Genomic DNA, 21,161 nt, shown 5'->3' on the forward strand with positions numbered 1-21,161 from the left:
AGGGTCACACACTTAAGGAAAAGAAGACTGATAAGGATGAGATCCGAATTAGATTGGGTTTAGGTGCACTAATTGGCCATTTAGGCCCAAAAGGGAGCACCCAAGGTGGGGCCCAAGGCAGCCCACCTAAGGGGCTATATAAACAGAAGGGGACGCCTAAAAACCCTAGCTTTTTACTATTCACGGTACTGTTCATGCGGACAGTAACCGACATGAACAGTAGTCGCCCGCTCCTTCGCTCTCAAGCCCTAGGTCGCCTTCGCGGATCTAGCAATCCGGATCGCGACGCTTCTTCCCGTACGTGTGGATACCTTGGAGGTGCCGCATCTGCTGCACAAGGACGAGCCGCACGCGATGAGATTCTCGCAACTGCACTGCCGGCTTCCATCTGTTCGACTACATCGACGCACGACAGAAGTTCTGCACCCGCGCGCCCAGTGGTAATCCCGTGATCTATAATAGCAGTAGTTCCTGGTTATGGGGTAGGAAATCTTTGTTTTTCGTCCCCATATTCCTACAATAAGGTCTCTAAAGTTTAACTTTGATTTCTTTTTTATAAAATTTTTTGTCGCAAAGTGATATATTTATATTTTTAAGAAAGTATTTTTTAAGGCAAATCTATTTATATGATTTTTGTATTTTGAAACTTAACAACTTAAAAATTATTTATAATTTATATTTTCAATATTTGATTCAAATCTTTTCTAAAATAATTTTCTTTTCGAGTATGGAAGAGAGTATCTCTCAAGTGCCAATAAATGAGTGCTGGAATTTTATTTATACACTAATCACTGCCGTATTCGAAGCAAGAGAGGCGACGACCCAGTCTACAACCGCATGACATGATGGGCAGCTACAGCCAACGCGAGCTCGAATCATCGCTACCTTACGTACGTGCGCCGCCCCGTGATGCAGGCGTGCGGGATCGGAGTAGCTTCTCATCCGACCTGGCAGTTTGATGATCCATCGATGGCGGAAGTGAACATATCCCAAGAAACATCAGGGTGGGCCGGAGGGGGGTAAACTAAACTGGACACGTTAAAAGGACCACTGCTACGAGGAACTTGACCGTGAGTGGCGAGGAATTGAACCAGCACTTCTTAGCTAGCCAAATATTGTACTCTCTCTAATCCAAATTATAGATTGTTTGATTTTTTTATCTCAAATTTCACCACTCGTTTTGTGCAAAAAATTATGCAAAATATCATTTTTTTTGTTGTAGCTTGCTTTATCAATATAAGTTTTTCAAAAATAACTACTTAAATTTGACTATATTTGCATATTTTTTAAAATAAGATGAATAGTCAAATTTGGATTAAAAAGTTGAACTATCTATAATTTGGAACGAAGGGATTATGTACGTAGCTGTTCTTTAGTTGACGCGCTTCCTGCAAAATGACAATTCAGGTAACGCTAAGACAAAGCGCGTGTCGGAATCGACCCTGTCAGCCTTTTTTTTTTTTTTGCGCGAGGAAACCCTGTCAGTCTTAGATTCTAAAGTTGCCTCAGCCCCATCAAAATTAGCTTCAACGAACCTTGTCGTGTATCCAAACACGCGTAGTTCTAGGGAAGCTTTACAAGCCTACGCGTTTTTATGGTCGCCGGCTTTGCAACACGTACTTAACCTCGTTTTGCCTAAATTTTTTTATCTCCCTCGACATAGGTTTGAGAAATGCAGTTGTTTGATTCTGTTTCTAACGCAACGGCTGGTATTTATATGGAATATGGATCGCCTACATATGCATCAGCACAAAGGTTTCTTTGGGCAAATGGAAGATCTAGTAAAATTTTGAATTATTCTTTTCAAAAGAAAATTTTGAATTATATGACAGAAACATACAAACCTCCCTCTCACCTTGAACGTTAATGTCACCGGAGAAGTAGGCCGCACAAACCTTAAAGGAAATCTTATTGTAAAAAATTCGGTGTATTCTTACATCTAAATCTGTCACAAATACTCCTATATATCATCATTCACTACCAGAAAAACAGTCATTCGTCCAACACTTTAGTACCAGATGTATTTTCGTCCGGTACTAACTTGTGAAATTAGTACCGGGTAGAAACTTTTGGTCCTCAAAGCTGTTACCGACCGATTTTCTAAATGTCACCTTTTAGTATCGGTCAATGATACCGACCGGTACTACAAGGTGACATTTATTACTGGTCGATGTCTTGGTCCGGTACTAAATGGTTCTCCACGGGTTGGTTCAAAAGGAAAGCGTCTCCCACCCAATCACATATGATGCATAGGTGAGATGGTGAGGAAATAATGCACGAGGCTGGAGGTCATGTGTTCGAATCTTTGTGACCGCGCACACGCATTTACGTGTGAAATATATATCATCATTAGTTTTTCTTTCTTCGTGCTCAAAACTACCATCCGTATTTGACAATAGATCCAATGATGATTTGGTCAATCAAAACTACCATCCGTATTTGACAATAGATCCAATGATGATTAGGTCAATGTCACTTGAACTATAGTATTATTTCCATACGCGGGTGATCACATCTTCCAGCATGTCCATAGTAAAACCGAAAGAAACAACTACTCAGACGTACGCTCGCTCGGGAGGGTACCTCGATCAAGTGATCTGATCAAAGCTCATCAGGACGAACTCATTAGACCGGGAGAATCAAGGTTAGTGGTAAATTACGACCCAAAAGACTGGACCCAGTCTGCTACTGCTCAAGAGATTCTCAAAGAATTCACCACCAGAAACTTCTTATACTCTCTGCCTCTCTGATCCGCCTGCCTATAAATACGAACTGAGCACCGCCCAAAGCTTTGTGCTCACCTCACTCACATCTAGTAGCTCTCGCCGACAGCGCACGCAAACAGGCTCACACACGGGAAACCTCCATAACGGTCGCTTCCACCGAGAGTGAGTTCGAGTCCCTCGTGGCAGTCCTTGCTACGTACAGTTCGGAAGCTCCAGCAAGAAACGGGGCATGGCCTTCATGGCAGACGCCAACGGCTTCGCCCTCGATTTCATCCGCGAGCACCTGCTCGGTGGTGGTTGCGGCGGCGTCGCCACGGTGGATAGCCATAGCCCAATGGTTTCCGACAACGCCACCTTCCCCGAGCTGCCGCCTAAGCCGGAGTTCGAGCCCGTGTCGTTCTTGCTGCCGCAGCAGGAGCAGCAGCATCAAGGTCTCATGGGCACGGACCTGACCCACGAGTACATGGGCGGCGGTGCCCCCGCTGCACCCGCGGTCGGCGAGGCGGCGGCGCTCCCGGAGCAGCAGGAGCTAGCGGCACCCGTGAACATTAAGTTTGGGAGCGAGCGCTCGTCCGCCGTCAGGAAGCCGCTCACCATCTCCGTGCCCCCGAGCTCGTACGCGTGGGCGGCAACGGCGGCGTCCGCGGCCGCGGGGGCAGCACCCGCACCGGCGGCCGCGGCAGTTGTCGAGGACTTCCGCTTGTACCGCGGCGTCCGGCAGCGCCCCTGGGGCAAGTACGCGGCGGAGATTCGCGACCCGAAGCGCCGGGGATCGCGCGTGTGGCTCGGCACGTACGACACGCCCGTCGAGGCCGCGCGCGCCTACGACCGCGCCGCGTTCCGCATGCGCGGCGCCAAGGCCATCCTCAACTTCCCCAACGAGGTCGGCACCCGGGGCGCCGACTTCTGGGCCCCGCCGCCGGCTCCGGCGACGAAGGCCGCCGCCGCGGCGAGCAAGAGGAAGCGGAAGCAGCTGGAGGACCCCGACGACGTCGAGGTGGCCGCGGTGGTGAAGGTGAACAAGGCAGTGAAGGTCGATGCGTCGTCGTCATCGTTCACCTCGCCGTCTTCCATGTCGACGCGCGAGACCACCACCGCCTCATCGACAGTGACGTCCACTACGGCAGAGACGGGCGCCGGTGCTGAGTGGCTTCCCGTGACGCCTTCGAGCGGGACCTGCGACCAGTACTGGGAGGCTTTGCTCAGCGGCCTGCCGCCGCTATCGCCACTGTCACCGATCCCGACGTTGGGTTTTCCGCAGCTCCCCGTTAATTGAAGACCCCTGTTTGGATTGCCAAGGATTTTGGCCTTACCCTTTTGGATGACCAAGGAAATTGTTTCAGCTCCCTTCCAATCCTAGGGAATCGGCACTGAACCTCATCCGTCAGGATGCTAATGAGCTGTGTACAAACGAGGAAACAATCTGAAGAAACATGCCGAGAGGTAAGGTACATACGTGCAGATCGTTCGATACTTGTAAAGAATAAGCAAAGGATGTGGCGTTTATAGGATCTACACGACTGCATTGTAACTTAAGTCGAGTTAAATTTACATCTTTTTCTCAATGTAGTTCATGGCTTCTACTCTGTAGTCATTTGTATTGTTTCATTCATATCTCTATTGCCAGTTTTGACCTAGTAGCAGTACCACCTTTGCAAGGGTGGAGTGGACCAGAAAATGGAATTTACAGATTAGTTCAGTGATGTGGGCATCTTTTGTATGAACTTTCAGCTTAGCGATGTAGAAGGATTTTTCATATGCGAATTGTTGTGGAGTCCTCACCAATAAGATTTCATATAGGACAACCCATAACAGTTGGAGTGTCTATCTACATATCGTCATATGGTCACTGTTTATTTTTAAAATATCAGTAGTATAAGTCACTCATTGAGTACTAGGATAACAAAGTCAAATACAAAAAAAAAGTGTATCCTCTCATCGAAACCTGATCTAAGCTAGCTTAAGAGTACCAGTAGACTCACACATCAGAATTCAGAAACTTTGAATTATTCTGCCGTTCCCCTGCACATGCGGCGAGCATCTCGGTTTACATATATCCAGAAGAGATTAGGTGTTGCTATTTAGCAGGTACGTCACTGAATCAAAAAACATTTCTATTATTAATAAAAAGTGTTACACATGCCGGTGGCTTAATGTAACTATAAAAAAATGTTTTAATCAACGCATGTATGGAACATGGCCCCATTTAGACCATTGTTTGTGATTTTGATGATTTTATGATAACGCAATTAATGGGACTAACAAGTTTGTCAAATAAATCTTTCTAGGTCCCAAAAATATATTAAAAAGTATTAACAAAGCAAAACATTAAGAAAGAACTCAAAGAAACGCTGAATTGGATGAGTTATGAAAAAATCAGTAGCATCGGTTCTTCCTATGACCCTGCACCGGTCTTTCCGACAAGCATCGGTTATTCCGATGCTCAAAATTTGTTCAAATGAGATGGACTTCAGCAGAAATTTGTAGATAATTTCACAAGCTTTCCATAGAGTACAAGATCATCGAAATCGGAGTTCGGAGTAAAAAGTTATGGTCAAAACATAAAGAAGCTGATTTCTGTGTGGCACCGGTTAAACCGATGCCTATCACCGGTTATTCCGATGCTCAAAATTTGGTCAAATGAAATGGAATTTAGCAGAATCTTGTAGAGAATTTCACAAGCTTTCCAAAGAGTACAAGATCATCCAAATCGGAGTTTGGAGTAAAAAGTTATGGCCAAAATACGAAGCACCCTGAAGCTGATTTCTATAAGCACCGGAAATTCCGATGGTACTAAAAAAGTCATCGGTGCAATGCACCGTACTATTGTCCAGAGAGCATGTTTTGGCCCCATAAAGTTTTTTTAGTACCGAATAAACCGATGCTACCACCGGATATTCCGATAGTACTATATTTCAACTGCAGAACTCGTTAGAAAGGGCCAGCGGCTAGTTCAAACTATCAGTGACCGGTTAAACCGATGACTAGGCACCGGTTAGACCGATGCTTACGCAGAAATGCCCCCAACGGCTACAAACGGCTATTTTGAGTTTGTGGGCTATATATATGGCATCTCCCGGCCATTTTGGAGTTGCTGGAGACTAGAGAGACCTCATACACATTGAAGAACACCTCCAAGCCAACCCAAGTGCATATTAATAAAATTCTTAGACTTAGCACAAGCTTTGTGAGTGTTAGTGCTAGGATTAGCTCTTTAGAGAGTGTGAGAGCAAGGTGTTATGCCTTGTGGCTAGTTTTAGAGTGAACCAACATTTATTTCGGTGCGTCGGCCCCTTGGAGCATTTGATGGCTCGCCGGCACATCATCGACCTTCCGGCTTGGTGTGGAGCGGCGAAGACAACCTTGTACGGGGGATGTGGAGACCCCCTCTTCTTTGTGGACAAGCTTTTTAGTGGAAAACGGGATCAAGGTGACCGTAATTGTGTTCACGGAAGGGACTTGATTGCCGGAAAGCGATACTCTTTGTGAGTGCTTCAACAACATGGATGTAGGGACACCTTTGTGGCAATCCGAACCACGGGATAAATCCCCATGTCGAGAGTTTGCTTTCTCTCATTCTCTACTCTTTAAGCTTCCGCATTTCATATTGCAACTTGTGTGCCTTTACTTTTTTTAGTGCATTATCTTATTAGGATTGACTATAGGCTGCAAACTTTTTTTGAGATAAGGGTTTTATACTAGAAGAATTATAGTTGCACATCTAGATATATTGTTTTAGTCTAATTTTTATGCAAACTAGTTGGAGTCATAGGTTAAGATTTTAGAGTGTTTAATTCATCATCTTCCCCTGTTAGGCTAAACCACCCGATCACTTTGAACGCCGATGACCTTGATCCGGTTGGCATGTCAAGCACGGAACTGGTAGGCTGGTAGCGTCACTAGTCAACTCTAACGGAACTGCATGGACAGGGCTTGTGATTTGTTATTGCTGCCTGACGTACTACGATGCCCAATACGTACTCTTTCCGGTCAACTTCAGTTTGCCGGACATGAAGCAGTCCATGATCGACAAAGGAATCTCTGGATGTTTAATTATTCAATCTAGTGCACCAAACTAATAATTAACAAGCATGCATGAGTTGAACATCTAGTGAGATCAGTGGCAAAGCCAGAACTTGAACCTAAGATATGCCTGGCAGAAAGATTTGGAGCAGGACTGCAAAGCAGTAGTACGGGAGCTGGCCATTAGCCGTTGATAGCTAACTAGTAAACAAAAAATTGCACAAAATCTAGGTAGTCCTAGGACTGGGCGCGCCAGTGAGATCGCGTACTAACTAGTAGGGAATTATCAATATTTTCGTATCTAACTAGTAAACAAAAGATTGCACAAAATCTTGGTAGTCCTAGGACTATTCAAAAAACATCTGGGTCCGCCACTGAGTGAGAACGCGTACTAGCTAAGCTAGTAGGGCATTACCAATATTTTCCCATGTACATAATGCTTTCAAAATCACCACAAACATATAAACTGATTATTTATTTAGCTACTGCACGCTATACGATTTCCTTGTTCTAAACATCTCATAATATAATATAGAAACTAGAAAGGCTATCCGTGCAAATGCACGGATAGATGTTATCATCTCTAATTTTACATTTTAATTATTTAATTATTTATATTTATTATTTGTGCCGCTAGATGTTAATATATTTAAGGTCACACCCTTTTATAGCCTATTCGGCTGACTGGTGGTAGGTACTGTAGCAGCTGGTTTATATAGTATTCTGTGAGAGGGACTGTAGCAGCTGGTGGCAGGACCAGCCAGCCGAACAGGCCATCGGTTTTCATAAAACAATTTTTGTTGTTGACAAAAATCAAGATGTGTTAAAATAATTTTGAGGATCAATAATTTGATTTTATTTTCATACTCCTTCAAGGTTTGAATTAGATACCAGTTTGAGATAGTTCTAAGTTTGTTGTTGTAAACGTTGATTAAAAATATTTAGTTTAGTTCCATTGAAGTGTAATTTTTTAATAGTACTCAAAATTGTGTTTTGAGGGTCGGGTTAATGGCAAAAAAATTATTCATTTGTGGGTAGAATTAGTTTTTATGTAAGAAAATTTTTTGAGCATTTTTTAGGTTTATGTGTTACATTTGATGTTGTAGTGTTATTTTTATTTATCTAAGTCAATGATTTGGGGCGGATTCTTGGCATCTTCCTGCTACTCACCTGCTTCTTGTTTGTTTTTATCTTGGTTGCTCAAGGGAGAGATAAAAAGAAGAGGTTTATTTCATAGAATCGACAGGGCGTGCGAAACCTATTCACCCCCACCCATCCATTCCTATTCTTTCCCCTAGCTAATCCAATAATAGTTCTTCCACACTCTACACTACACTCTTCCACGTCGTCCACCCCCTAATCCACGCTAGCTTATGGCCTTTCCTTTTTCTCATTATCTGTTTTCTTTTTTCTTATTTTTTCTCATTCCTACTTATCGTTTCCAATGGAATATTGATTTATTGCACCTAGTTTGTTCCTCTCGTAGCCTTGGGTACTCATTTAATCAATTCAAATATGCTTCAACTGATTTGATTAAGACAGTTAGATAAATAGTTGTTGACATAAGGTTGCCCCTAGTTTTTTCAGCACCATTTATTAGTTTCAGCATGAATTTTTACTGAAATTTTAGTAAATAGAACACATATATAATTTTGTCTGCACATGTTTTGATTGTGTGCTAAAAATAATATTCCTTACTGCTATGAGGTTACAATTATTCTACTAAAATAATAGTATTTCTAAGTACACTGCGAGCGAGGCTACAACTTTTCTACCTTTTCCAGCATGGTGCCGTGGTGTGCAAATATTCCTTGCTGCTATGATTGTCTTGTATCAATCTTTATGCCTACAAAAAAAATGAAAAAAAATCATGATGCTACAACGAATCATTAAGAATCTCCTAACTTAGGCATGGCTAGTTGTTTTTTTATTTTTGTTTGACTCTAACGCTAGTTGTTTTAAACATCCGATTAATTTCCTCGTAATGGCATGGTGGGCTATATTTAGTCAGACATAGGGGTATTTTGGGTCAATTTTTATCATAATGGCAGTGGTGGGTAATTTTAATCTCTTTTATTTTTTCTTCGATTAACGTGGGAATTTCTAGACCTTGAGAGCGAACGTGGAGGCTCTGTTTGTTGGCCAAATAATAAGATAATAGAATTAACATTGGAATTTCTATACCTTGAGAGCGAACGTGGAGGCTCCGTTTGTTGGCCAAATAATAAGATAATAGATGAGTATTTTTTCGAAAAGTTTCGAGGAGCACTGCTATGTTATTAAGTGATATTACATAAAAGGGAACAAACTCAAACTCTGGGAAGAAGTTCTTAAGCATTTAATAGAGTAGATAACTCTGGAGTGCCACAGGCCATCCTCTTCTCGTTGATCTCAACTTTGATCGCGTGCAGAACTTCCGGCGGTGATCCAAACTTTTGATCGAACACACGTATATGTATATTCCTCTCCTTCCAGATGTTCCAGGCGGTGTAGATCAGCAGCGCTGCTTTGGTCCAGAAATGAGTATTATAAGACGGAAGGGATTAGCAATTAGAAAACTCGAGGCACGTATAATGGTATAGGAGTTTGAACCGATTTCAAAAGTTTAAGTCCAAAGATAGTACAGTAACGTCGTCAGTACGTGCGCCTGCAGAAAGCTGGTCAGCTCCTTGGCGACGTCGACGTGTTGGATTATTCCAGGTCAACAAATGGCACCTGCCCCGGGAAAAGATCACCGCACGACCATTAAAAACTGGTAACCTACGCTTGATGCATGCGCTAAGAATTCCACAGGTAGCCACAGAAAGCAGTGACAAGTTAGAGCATCTTCCAATTTTTACTTTGACAGTTTATTCTTCTTCCACTGATTAAGCCTGTAGCCTGACAGTTCGGCCGGTCAGCATCATGGTCGTCGTATATCTATACGTGCCTCGTCCACAGGATGTGTATCCTTTTCCATGTGCCCAGGGCAGAGTTTGCTGCGGCCGGTCAGTCTGGTTCTGGATAGCGTTCAAGTGCAGGCCTGTCGACCGCATCGTCGGTTTGACCGACGACATGCGTGCGTGCTTACTGCAAACGGCGTGGCCTAATCTCACTAGTACTGACTAGTTTTATTAATCATTAATTGTAAGTCTGTAATTGTAACCCAGAGAGAAGGATAGCCGGATAAATCAGCGAATTTCAATTTTCCCTCCTTCGAGCTCCTTTTTACACGACGCATGCTCGAGATCGAGGGCTTAGTCTAGCAGAAGCTGCCGCCAAGGAGGACTCGCTGTCTCATTTGCAGGTAGATCGAGTACGCTTTCTGGAACAATGTTTTCAAATCGTATTTTCGAGCACAGATAAGACAACTAATCATTATCACTGATCAAGCTGATTAGTCGAGACTAGTTGAACCTAGTCGGTAGTCTAGTCATCCTGAATTCTCTAATACTCAGGATGTATCTATATTAAATAAATTGTTATTATAAATTAAATTACAGTAGAGAATAAGTAGGCAAATAATAAAAATTAAGATTCAACCATGGTTGGTTGATCCAAATCAATATTTTTAAATTGTATTATCGAACCTAGTCATGAGAGCACTGATAAAATAACTAATCATGATTAGTCATTGATCAAGCTGATTAGTCGAACCTAGTCGGTAGTACAGTCGTCCTATCTAAATCCTCTGATACTTAGAATGTATATATTAAATAAATGGTCAATTATAAATTACAATAGAAAATAAGAAGACAAACAAGCAATAAGATTAAGATTCAACCATGGCCAAACATTTAAATATCTCACTTAACAAGTATCTCTAAGCAAATTATCAAATGCTAAGATATAGATATGAGAGATTACAAATGGATTACAGACCCAAAGAAGTGTATTATGAATCAGATATTAGTTGTTCTATGTCTAATCAGATGAATAATCATGATTAGTCTATGACTAATTGGAGAACTTGCAATCAGTCGGGTCGGTGGGTATAATCGGTACCAAGAAACCAATAAGGATGATTAGTCGTGACTAATTGTAATTAGTCGGAGGATATGACAACATTGTTGTGGAATACTGCCGTGCTGATGACAGAATGTGACTGCAATAATTAAGAGGGCCTCGATCAGCTGAAACCAACAAGAGCGACAGTTTTCAGGTTCCAAGTTGTCCTAGGACCAGGAGCCACAATTCCGACTTGTGAGTCAGAGATTCTAGTAGCTACTAGTACTACTAGCTAGAAGCATCTATCTGCAGTTCAACAATAAGGTTGTCCATTCGGTAACCGATCGTCCAGACCGGATCAGGCAATGACTCGACTGGCCGGACGAGACTAGACTTCAAGGGAAGCACGAATAAAAATAGCGGCGGCGGCGGGGCCGGCGGCGATACGTAGCTGGAGCACGCATACGATACGATGGCAGAAACCGACGAGTCCTGCTGCAATGTACGACCAGACGCCACCGCTCCCGTCGCTGTCAACCAGATGATCGAGAGAGAGCAGTTGACAAAGACGCCATGCGTATCAGCGGTGTGGTGGAGAGCCGCGCGTCGATGGTAGACGGTAGACCTCGACCGGCTCGTGGCGGCACAAGCGACCGATCAGGCAGGCATGGCGTCATGCCGAGGAGCATGGGGCATCTTGCTTCCTCCCTTCGCAGCTCGCGATGGCCGGCCGGCCAGACTTGGCAGATTCACTTTTGAACAAAAACTTGGCAGATTCAAGAGCGGAAACCAAAGCCTGCTTGGTCATCCAATCCGTTGGACTTAATAACAGAAAATAAAGAAAGAAAAATCTTGCAGCTTGTAAATGATTGGCCAATGGGTTGACATGCAGCTCGATCGCAGGCCAGACTTGGCAGGTTCAGAAGCAGACCGACAGTCCAGAAGCGGTCCGTGGGACGCAAAAGACGCAAAATAAAAGAAAGAGAAACTACCGCTGCTTGTTGTATAAATGATCAACCCTGATGAGTTGACATGCCTCTCGCAGGCGTTGCCCGGTCGACGACGGTTGCCATCAACGCTCGCAGGCGTTGCAAAGTTCGGAAGCATCTAGAATTAATTGATTACATTTTCCGCTGTTTGGTTTGAGAAGCTTTCGCCAGGCATCCCCTCCGAACGGGGAAGCGCACCGCGTGCGGAATTGAACGGCGGCTCTCCGTCGTCAAGGATGAAAAAGTTTTCAAGTGTTGCAGTCGTCTGAAAGAAAGACTGACGAGTTGACGGTGTTTCTCCAATCCGCCGGTCGTGCAGAGCGTGGCCTCAACCTCGTCACCTACGACGACTAAGAGCCATGATGCTCCAAGGGAACTCACGTGGCAAATGTTATGAGTCGCTCGGACTACTGGCAGTCAAACCATCGAACAAGGTCCAATAACTAACTTTTTGTTCTGGAACAACTTTTTTTTTGTTCTCGAACAAACTTTTTGTATTGCTAAAATAATTAAAAAATTATTCCGAAATAAAATATAAGTCAATTTAAATCCAACAACATAAAATCTGGAATAGGTGAGGTCTGGGACTCTGGGGTCACCCGTGTGACCCCAGCAGCCCCTGCTCACGCCACCGACGAGCGAGGCGTCCATGCACCAACCCGGCGTCCATGATTATTTAGAAGCCCAATTAGCAGTGGCTCCGGCTGCAAAAGAACTTTGGGCCGCATTCTTGACCCAACGTTGTGTAAGCCCAAAAGGCATTCGTGCGTGCGACACAAATGTGGCCCAAGAAATATTTCTACAAAATCCTAGGCCCAAAAGGCTGCAGCCGAAGTCCGGGATTCCTATGTATCTTCCGAAAAAAAGTTTTTTCCACATCTTCCACTTTAAGATTGGTACGCGTGTTTAAACGAACGTGCTGGATACGAGCGTCGCTGGTAGACCAAGGTGACGTGTCACCGCTAAGTGCGGGGAGCCAGGGACCAACAAGCGCTAGCATGCATGCTGGGAAGACGTGGGTCAGGTGGCGTACAGGTTGCTGGCTTACGTGAGATTGTTTCTCAGATTTTGAACTAAGATTTCTCATTGATGGTACATTAAATTTTAATTCTATCTGAACCATCTTCTTTCTTGGATTTTTTCTATCAATTTGAGATCCCATATGACTATACTCTTTGTTTTAGTTTTGTATTTTAAATTTGAACATTCTAGATGTATTAACTCAATATTTTAGATGTATTAGCTCAACATTTTTGGTATATCACTTCAACATTACTACACAAAATGTTGAAGTAGTTTATTCAAAATGCTGAACTCGATATTAAAAAAAGTTGAATCAAGTATTTTCAAATGTTGAAATAGTATACACTAGCTCAATAATTACTCATATTTCTATTGGTGAAAAAAATAAAAATCACCAGTTTTACGTGTAACGGGAGCCAGGAAAGCACACAAAGGAATATGGCAGGGTTCTGCGTATACTTCATGTTCGGCTCCTCATGCACTCTGCACCGTTGGCCCATCACCACTTTTCTACCTCTGTCCTATTGAAACATTGATGCAACTGGACGGCGGGCGGCGGAGGAAAAAAAAGTCCAAAGACTACTGGCTGTGATTATGAGCCAGTTTGGGCCGGCTAATATACATAATGGGCTGTTAATAGATCAAAGATATATATACTATCTATCTTGCAGAAAAGTATGTTCCTCTCTCTAAAAAAAGGAAATAAAAAATCTGTTAGCTGCACATGGTATGGGCAGGCTTAACAACCCAACAAAATGCGCAAATAATCACTCCGTTCGCTGAGCTGGAGCTGGAGCTGGTGGTTGGAGTGGTGTGAGAGAAAAATATTGTTGGCTGGCTGGTGGCTGGAAGCTGGTACTAGAGCTAGGTGAGAGAAAAATACTGTTGGGCTGGAGGCTGCTGGAGCTGCCGAACAGAGTGAATCTTACTAGCTCATGATTCCATGGTGCATAGGGTTCAGTGTAAAAAAACGTCCAAGTAAAAGAATCCATAAGTTTTTATCAAATATTTAAATTAAATTCTGATTGCATCATCTTGTTTCTAACGACGAGAAATAAGATTACATTTGACTATATTTTATCAAAATTTAAAAAGGGGATAGTCTTATTGTGAAACTGGAACAAGTTTCACATTAAATAAAGTTGTTTGAGCGTTGTAACGAAATTGCCCCCCTTAAAAAATATTCCACCTTAAAAGTTATTTAAATAAAGTCGATTGAAATCTTACTTTGAAGATTTCGATCATAACAAATTCAATGATGCAGCCCAAACTTGAATTTGATTTGGACATTACTACTTCAAATCTTTCTTTTCTACATCTTTTTCAGGAGGTGTGCACGTGAGCCAACCTATAGTATTCTTTCTAAGATGACTGCGCTACCAATTACGCGCGTTGCCTAGAACAGCACCCACCAAATGACTCATAGTTCATGCCATTAACCTTGATTTGAATATGGAGCCGAATACACGAGGAAAACAGTAATAATGAAGCCAATCGAAGATAGTTGCATGTGAGTACGTCCCATCCTTGTAGCAGAGCAACTGAATCTGTTGCCCGGGTGCTCAGTCCATCGAAGATAAGTTTTGCCCCCGCAAACTACAGTAAAACTCCGTATATCTCGTCGCTTCAGGCCTTTTAGGCCTCGTCACGTGAGTGTGACCGGGGAGTGGTTTTTGTTCGGAACACCTCGCCAACAGTGCCGCGCGGAAGCTCGTGAAGCATGTGCCGAAAGCATGGCCTGGCCGCCCGGGCCGGCCATCTGGTGGAAGCCGACGCCTGTGGCTCGCCGCCGCCCATTTATCCGAAGCTCGGAGCCGATCGAGATCGGCACGCTGAATTCATTTAGCCCGACGTGAGCCGTCTGAGCGCTTCCCCTCACCGTCACGCGGCAGCCGAGCACGTCGCGGCCGGCGTGCCGGGCGCCCGTGGCGCTGACGCGTTTCCGGAGGCAGCTCCTCCTTTCCCGGAGCAGGCAGGCCGGGCCGTTCCCACGTGTTGCCGCGCCGTCGCCTTCTAGAGCCGTCGGGCCACCGTGCCTTTGGCGTGGCCCGCAGGCCCCGCCGGGAGCCGGCACCACGTAATCCGGCACGGAGCATCGCCCAAACCACACACGAATCTGTGCGGCCTGCGCCCTAAACGCGGCACCGGCACGACGCCTCCATCAGTCACGTGCGCCCGTCCTGCGACTCTGCAGCACGCTGCACGCGCCGCAACAGAGACATGGCGCGTTTCATCATCCGCAAAAAAAAAAAATGAAACGAAAAACAGACTCGATCGATTCGCTTTTGCTTCCGGGAAACCGGTGCTCCGGCCTCCGGCAATGTTCGGGAAAAATCTGCGTAAATATCTCGTAGGAGTACAACATCACTAGCGCATTTACCACATGCCCCTATCAGCCTGTGTTACCCACGAGGGATATACGGTCGCTGTGAAGATACGGCGACCCTAGCTATCATCGGTGTCGGTCGACGTGAAAGGGGGGAAAGCTCAGTTCGGATTTCCGATCAGGCAGCCGACCCAACCAGTTATCGGTCCGCTTATCGCAATCTGACTCGGAGCACAATCACGCGGCAGGGGGGAAAAGCAGAAGCAGCCGTACCCCCCCCCCCCACTCTACCTAATCGCGCCCACTAAACCAAAGGCAATGCGGCGCTGGAGCAACGACCTAACCGGTGATCAGCGTGTCCCCCGCGCTCGCCGGTCCCTGTCCACCCCTGACAGGTAGCCTGGATTATGCACGGGGTCGCAGCATCAGAGATCGGGATAAGAGCGCCCCAAACCCCTCGCTTCGCTAGCAGTGACGACGACGACGCACTGCTGCTAATGGGGGCTGATTAGCTGACGCAGCCGCGAGCTACTGGATGTTGTTAATCCGCGGGAGCTCGGGCTGATCGGTGTCGTGTTTTTTTTTTTGAAATTAAGATCGGTGTCGTTTCCTGGGACTCCCGGGCGGAATTTCTAGTGATCGAAGAGAGAAGGCAAGAAGACATTGAAGCGCTCCATTCTGAAAAAGTACGCGTGCCTACGGCAGCCGGCGCGGATGGAGAGGAGGTTCTGCTTCCGGGTCTGGCGAATCAACTGCAGTCCTTATTGATACCTAGCCCTTTGATGGCAGCCCCTGGCAAGGAAGTTCTGAGCCTAGCTCATTCAGATCTGCTCGTTCAAGATTTCCCACATGGAGAAGCTTCATCGTGCAACGTGCTGCATCAAATTGAAGATTTTCGCGTGGATCCACTCCTCCTCGACATTGAAGTCAATTCAACAAGCCTGCAAGCAAGATTCAGCTACGCAGAGAAAGGAAAGTGGAAGGAGGAGGAGAAGCATTCAAACTTTGCTGCAGCTCACGCTCTCGACCGGTCAAATTCAGGCACCTTCAGCCCGGTGAGCAATCACTGCTCCTCGACACCAGTAGTCAAGCAACCGTCTACCTCAGCTCCGGTGGCAGACCATCAATTCAAGCCTTCGCCTAGTAGGCTGAAAATTGGTACTGGTGCAAGCACGCCCCAAGATGTAGCTTCTGAACATACTGAAGATGGCATTGGAGATGGTTTTGAACCGGTCCGCCCTCGATACTGGTGGAGAAAGCAAGCAGAAACTTCAAATCCTCCAATCCGCCACCAAACGACTCTGGATGCAGAGAGGAGGAAATTCATCAGTCATGTCAGGGGCAAATGCCTTAACTGCCTCTCACCTAACCACAGAGTGGCATCATGCACAAACCGCACCAAATGTTGGCGTTGCCTCAATCAGGACACAGAGCGACAGACTGCCCACGGTTTAAGAAGCTCTCCACTCCCACCACAAGGCAACACTACCAGCCTCCTCAATTCCAGCCTCATCCGCCTAGAAACCAAGACCAAGCTTCCGACAAGCGTACCTGCAAGAGGAGCTACCTCGAGGTGGTCAAGGGTGTGGGGGCGCCCATGGCGTACCCTAGTGACCCGCTTGCGAGGCCGGGGCGTGTACTTCGCGCCGTGGCGGCGACTGGGGTGATCAGGCGCGAGAGAGATGATCTGGTGAGTCGGGCAGCAGTGTGCTTGCTCCCAGGCAACAGTCACGACACAGAGCCACACCATGTCTCCGACGCCCCTTGCGATGCAGATGTGCTTTAGCCGCGGTAGCATTCATGTGACGAAGCACTTCCCGGAGCAGTACCTGGTGCTGTTCTCCAACCACCACGACAGGCAGCGTGTGCTGGACCGAACCACCATCAACAACAGAGGTCGCTGCTTCAGCTTTGCGCCATGGTCTGAGCAGAGGCATGGCTCAGTGGTGCGCTGGGAGTTCCGTGTGCGGCTGCGGATCGAGGGGAGTCCTGTCCATGCCTGGAATGAGGGGGTGGCGGCGCTGGTCATTGGCAGCCAGTGCGCCATCCACTATGTCGAGGGGAAGACTCGTCGCCGGGAGCGTACGAGAACGTACGGCCTCTGGGCGTGGTGTGTCAACCCATCCAACATCGCCAAAGAGGGATGGCATACGGTGACTGATCCTGACAGGGAGATGGACGGCAGGCGACAGGAGGTGGAGGTGCACTATGAGGAACCAAGTGGTTTCAAGTTCGGCATAACCTACAAGTTGTTCATCCATCTGGATGTGGTGGAGGACCTCTCCTTCATCCAGGGCCCGGGAGGGGACCCAAACAGGAAGACACGTCGCGTCTTCGACTGGCAATATGGCGTTCCAGATTCCCTTGGCGAGCGGAGGGAGCGACCCAGAGGCCGTCAGGAAGACAGAGGCACCACCCCTAGAAGAAGGGACGATGACGACAACGATGACTACCACCGCGGCACTCGCCGCCACCGTAGCAGTCATGCTTGGGAGAGGGTGTCACGGTGCCGGGGAGCGGTGGAGGACTGCTACTCCACCTCTCGTCACCTGGGACACCGCAGCGGTGGTGTCTACCCACATCATAGCAGGCCCTCCCTTGCTGGCTGGGGGAGTGATGCCTGGGACAGCGGTCTGCGTCGCCTCACCAACACAAGGAAGTTCATCTACAAGCCCAAGAAGTGCTCCTCCAGCAAGAAGGTCTCCTTTGCATGCCCTCTAGTTCAGACAATGGGTGAGAAAACACCTTCAGTTGTCAGTTTAACAGATTTTAGTTGTCAGCTTCTTCAGACATGTCAACCGTTTTCAGTGGTCAGATCAGACCCAATGCGGGATGAATTGTTCATCCTCCCTGCTTTTGTAGGACATCCCACCAAGGAGGCCAGGATCCTGGAGATGCTCAGCGAGGCAGAGGGACTGCAAGGTGGCTGGCAAGCTTCACTTGTTGCTGCTCAAGAAGAGCCAATGGAAGCTGAGGCAGATGTGCTGGAAGAGGGTGAGATACAGAGGGGAGAAGTGGCATTGGAGACAGTAGAAGAAGTTCCGTTTGCAGCCAGGAACCCCCTCCCCAGCAATACTCAGGTTGTCCAGCAGGTTAGTGAAATAGAAAATAAATTAGTTAATGGTGCTATTGTTACAACAAGTCCTGAAGATAATGAGATTAATGACCTGTCTTCTTTTATTAACTACATTTCGTGCGCCCTCCTGTTCCTGTACTGCACACACCACCACGTGTTAATAATTTGCAACCAGATGATGATCACTCAAGTAGGGTGCAACATATCAGCACAGAAACACCAACGGCACAGAGGAAAAGCACCAGGCTAGCTGACAAAGCTAAGCTTAACCCAGTCAAGGGCAGCTTGAATCTTGCTCAGAGAGTTTTAATTAATAAACTTGGAGAGCTGTCACCTAATTTGAAACAAAAAGCTAATGTGGATTTCAATTATGTGGTGCGGCATTTCCAGCAGCCTGTCACCAAGAAGATGATGGATGCCCTCACAGTCCTTGTTGAACAAGGAAATAAGGCAGTGAGCAAGAAGAAGAGTAAGGTGGCCCGTTGCCTACAGGGGAGGTTGGGATATAGATGGCCTAATTGCCAGGAGGAACTTGTGGTCTTTGTTAGCTAACTTTCAAGTAGTGTGTTTGCGTTTAGATATGTTAAGCAAGAGACCTCAGAACTTGTTGTTTGTAACCGCTATTGGGCCGGCAATTTGGCCCTGCGGCTTCATGGGTGCTTTGTATGGGGCCTGGCGCCTAGCACCATCGTTCATGAAACACGTCAAGTTATCATCGTCGTCACTAATCGCCCTACATGGTTGGTTTGGCTTTGTGTTGGGTCCTGGTGCGAAGCTGCATAGACCCTTCCTGTTAGAAGTGAACAAGATTTCGTCAAGTTGCTTGGTGTTTCTCTATGTCACAGAAAAATGTTAATTTGTTGTGCTGGAACGTCCGTGGACTTAATGCGGCGGAAAGACGAGCGAGTGTTCGCAACACCGTTACCTCGTCAGGTACAACTATCATATACCTTCAGGAAACAAAAATTGCACATTGGTCAACTCACCTGGTAGTGGATACGCTAGGCCAACGTTTTGCTAGGAATTACGTGGCCCTCCCTGCTAGTGGTACTCGAGGGGGCATCCTCAGTGCTGTGGACGACAAGTTTTTCAACCTACACAACTGCAGCACAACTGAGTACACAATGTCAATAGATATTACTTTGAGGGCCGACAATAAGTCTTGGACCCTCACAGGCATTTATGGCCCACAAGAGGATCGTGATAAATTAGCTTTCTTAGAAGAGATTAAGGACTTGCGACAAATTGTGAAAGTTGAATGGCTAGTAGTAGGTGATTTTAATCTGATATATAAAGCGGAAGATAAAAGCAATGACAGATTAAACGGGCTTATGATGAGCAATTTCAGACAAACCATTGATGAGGCCCAGCTCATGGAGATCGATCTCCGAGGCAAAAAGTTTACTTGGAGTAATGAACAAAACAACCCTACTTTCACGAGAATTGATCGCATGTTTGGGACACCTGTAACAACCCGAAAATTTACCAAATCAAATCACGCGCTAAATAATTTCAAAATCTCTTTTCAATCGTTGAGCTCAATCCATTCAAAATCATTCCCCGCAAGATCTCCCGATCTCCCGAAAATCTGGTCCTGATATCCAACCGCTGTCCCGTCTCCCTGTTCCTCCTCGCCCCGTGCGTCACGCCCGACCGGCACGCAAGCGCGACCGGCCGCGGTCGCCGCAGCGGAATCCGCCGAGCGATCTCTCTTTTCTCTCTCTCTCTCTCTCTTTTCCTATTTTTCTTTTTCCCTCCCCTTTTCTTTTTCCTTTTTTTCATTTCTTTTTCTCCCTCCCTCTCCCCTGCCGCTCGACGCTGCAGAGCAGCTCACTTGCCGCGCTGTCCCTCCTCCACGCGCATGCCCCCTGGCCCCTGCTCCTGTCCGCTCCCACACGCTCCGCATGCCGCGACGCGCGCGCGCACGCACCGCCGCTGCCTTCCTCTGCTCGCGCCGTGCGAGCCACTGCTGCACACGCACGCGCTCGCCGCGCTCAGCACGTCGAGCCGCGCCCGCCGCGACACCCGCTCGCTGGCGCCGCATGCCCCGCCTTCCCTGCACCGCCCACGCGCGTCACGCGTTCCACGCGGCTGTACCGCTCGCCGCACCACCCGACGCACCGCCACCGCCTCCCTGTGCTGCCTCGCCGCTTGCGCCGCCGCACTGTAGGGCACAGAGCCGCCGCCTCGCCGCTTGCGCCGCTCTGCTCGACGCCGAGCCCCACAGTCGGCCCCTCCACGTGCCTGCGTGCCTGCCCGAGCCGTCACGTCATCCGGAGCCACCGCGAATCGCGCCACCACCGCGTCACGACACCAAACGCTATTAAAGGCACCCCGCACCGCTCGCCGGACCGCCACCTACGCGGCCGCCGCTCCACCGCCTTACTCGGCCTATAAAGGGGCCCTGCGCCGCTCCCGAACCCCACAACGCCGACCACCACCGCTCCCAGCTCTCTCCCCAAGCTCCCAGCGCCACCTCCGCACTCAACTCTGCCGCCGCCGCCGGCCTCCGCGGACAGCTTTCCCCCGATGCGCCCCAGCCCGAGCCGAGGTACGGGATAGGACCCTCTCGGCCCCCTCTCGCTTTTCCCCTCCCCTTGACCGCCGTCGTGCCTCCAGGACGCCGACCCAGGGCCGCCGCCACCCGCTGGCCGCCGGCCATCGTGGCCAGGCCGCCTCGGACCACCCCCGCCCGAGCCGCGGCCGGGGATCGACCCCGCGAGCCTTCCTCCTCCTTTTCCCCCACTCCGTGGCTGCCATCGCGCCCCGAGCCATCGGCCCAGGCGCCGCCGGCGACGCGCCGCCCCCTCCCCTGTTTCCCGGTCGGGAGAGGAAGAGAAGGGCATATTTTCCCAGAACCCCCTCCCCTCTTTTCTATTTGTTTAAGTGCCCTCCCACCCTTTGGCCTTTTGCAAATTAAACCCTTTCCTTTACTATATTTCAAAATAAATCCATCCCCATATAAACATATTTCTAAATAAACCCCTGACCTTTTCAAAATAATCCGGTTATTTTCTAAAATACCAATCAAGCCCCTGTCTTCTCAGAAATAATTATAAATAGGTCCCTGA

The 21,161-nt window shown here is 47.4% G+C and overlaps 2 protein-coding genes across 2 annotated transcripts; both read left to right on the forward strand.

Moving 5' to 3' along the window:
* The first annotated feature begins 2,806 nt into the window (after positions 1 to 2,806).
* Positions 2,807 to 4,312, forward strand: LOC120642669 (ethylene-responsive transcription factor 6-like). The gene has a single exon (XM_039919235.1). The coding sequence runs from the start codon at positions 2,956 to 2,958 to the stop codon at positions 4,000 to 4,002; it is 1,047 nt and encodes a 348-aa protein (XP_039775169.1). The 5' UTR covers positions 2,807 to 2,955; the 3' UTR covers positions 4,003 to 4,312.
* Positions 4,313 to 15,320: 11,008 nt separating this feature from the next.
* LOC120640263 lies at positions 15,321 to 18,340 on the forward strand. Its single transcript, XM_039916116.1, has 2 exons — positions 15,321 to 17,747; positions 17,877 to 18,340. The coding sequence occupies exons 1-2, from the start codon at positions 16,763 to 16,765 to the stop codon at positions 18,338 to 18,340; spliced, it is 1,449 nt and encodes a 482-aa protein (XP_039772050.1). The 5' UTR covers positions 15,321 to 16,762.
* The last annotated feature ends 2,821 nt before the right edge of the window (positions 18,341 to 21,161 follow it).

This window comes from Panicum virgatum, chromosome 7K (assembly GCF_016808335.1).
Source record: "Panicum virgatum strain AP13 chromosome 7K, P.virgatum_v5, whole genome shotgun sequence".
NCBI lineage: Eukaryota > Viridiplantae > Streptophyta > Magnoliopsida > Poales > Poaceae > Panicum > Panicum virgatum.

Coding starts and splice junctions, on each gene's coding strand:
- LOC120640263 (XM_039916116.1), top strand. CDS start 16,763: ATGTCTCCGACGCCCCTTGCGATGCAGATGTGCTTTAGCCGCGGTAGC. Junction 17,748..17,876: donor CCCTCTAGTTCAGACAATGG/GTGAGAAAACAC, acceptor CTGCTTTTGTAG/GACATCCCACCAAGGAGGCC.
- LOC120642669 (XM_039919235.1), top strand. CDS start 2,956: ATGGCCTTCATGGCAGACGCCAACGGCTTCGCCCTCGATTTCATCCGC.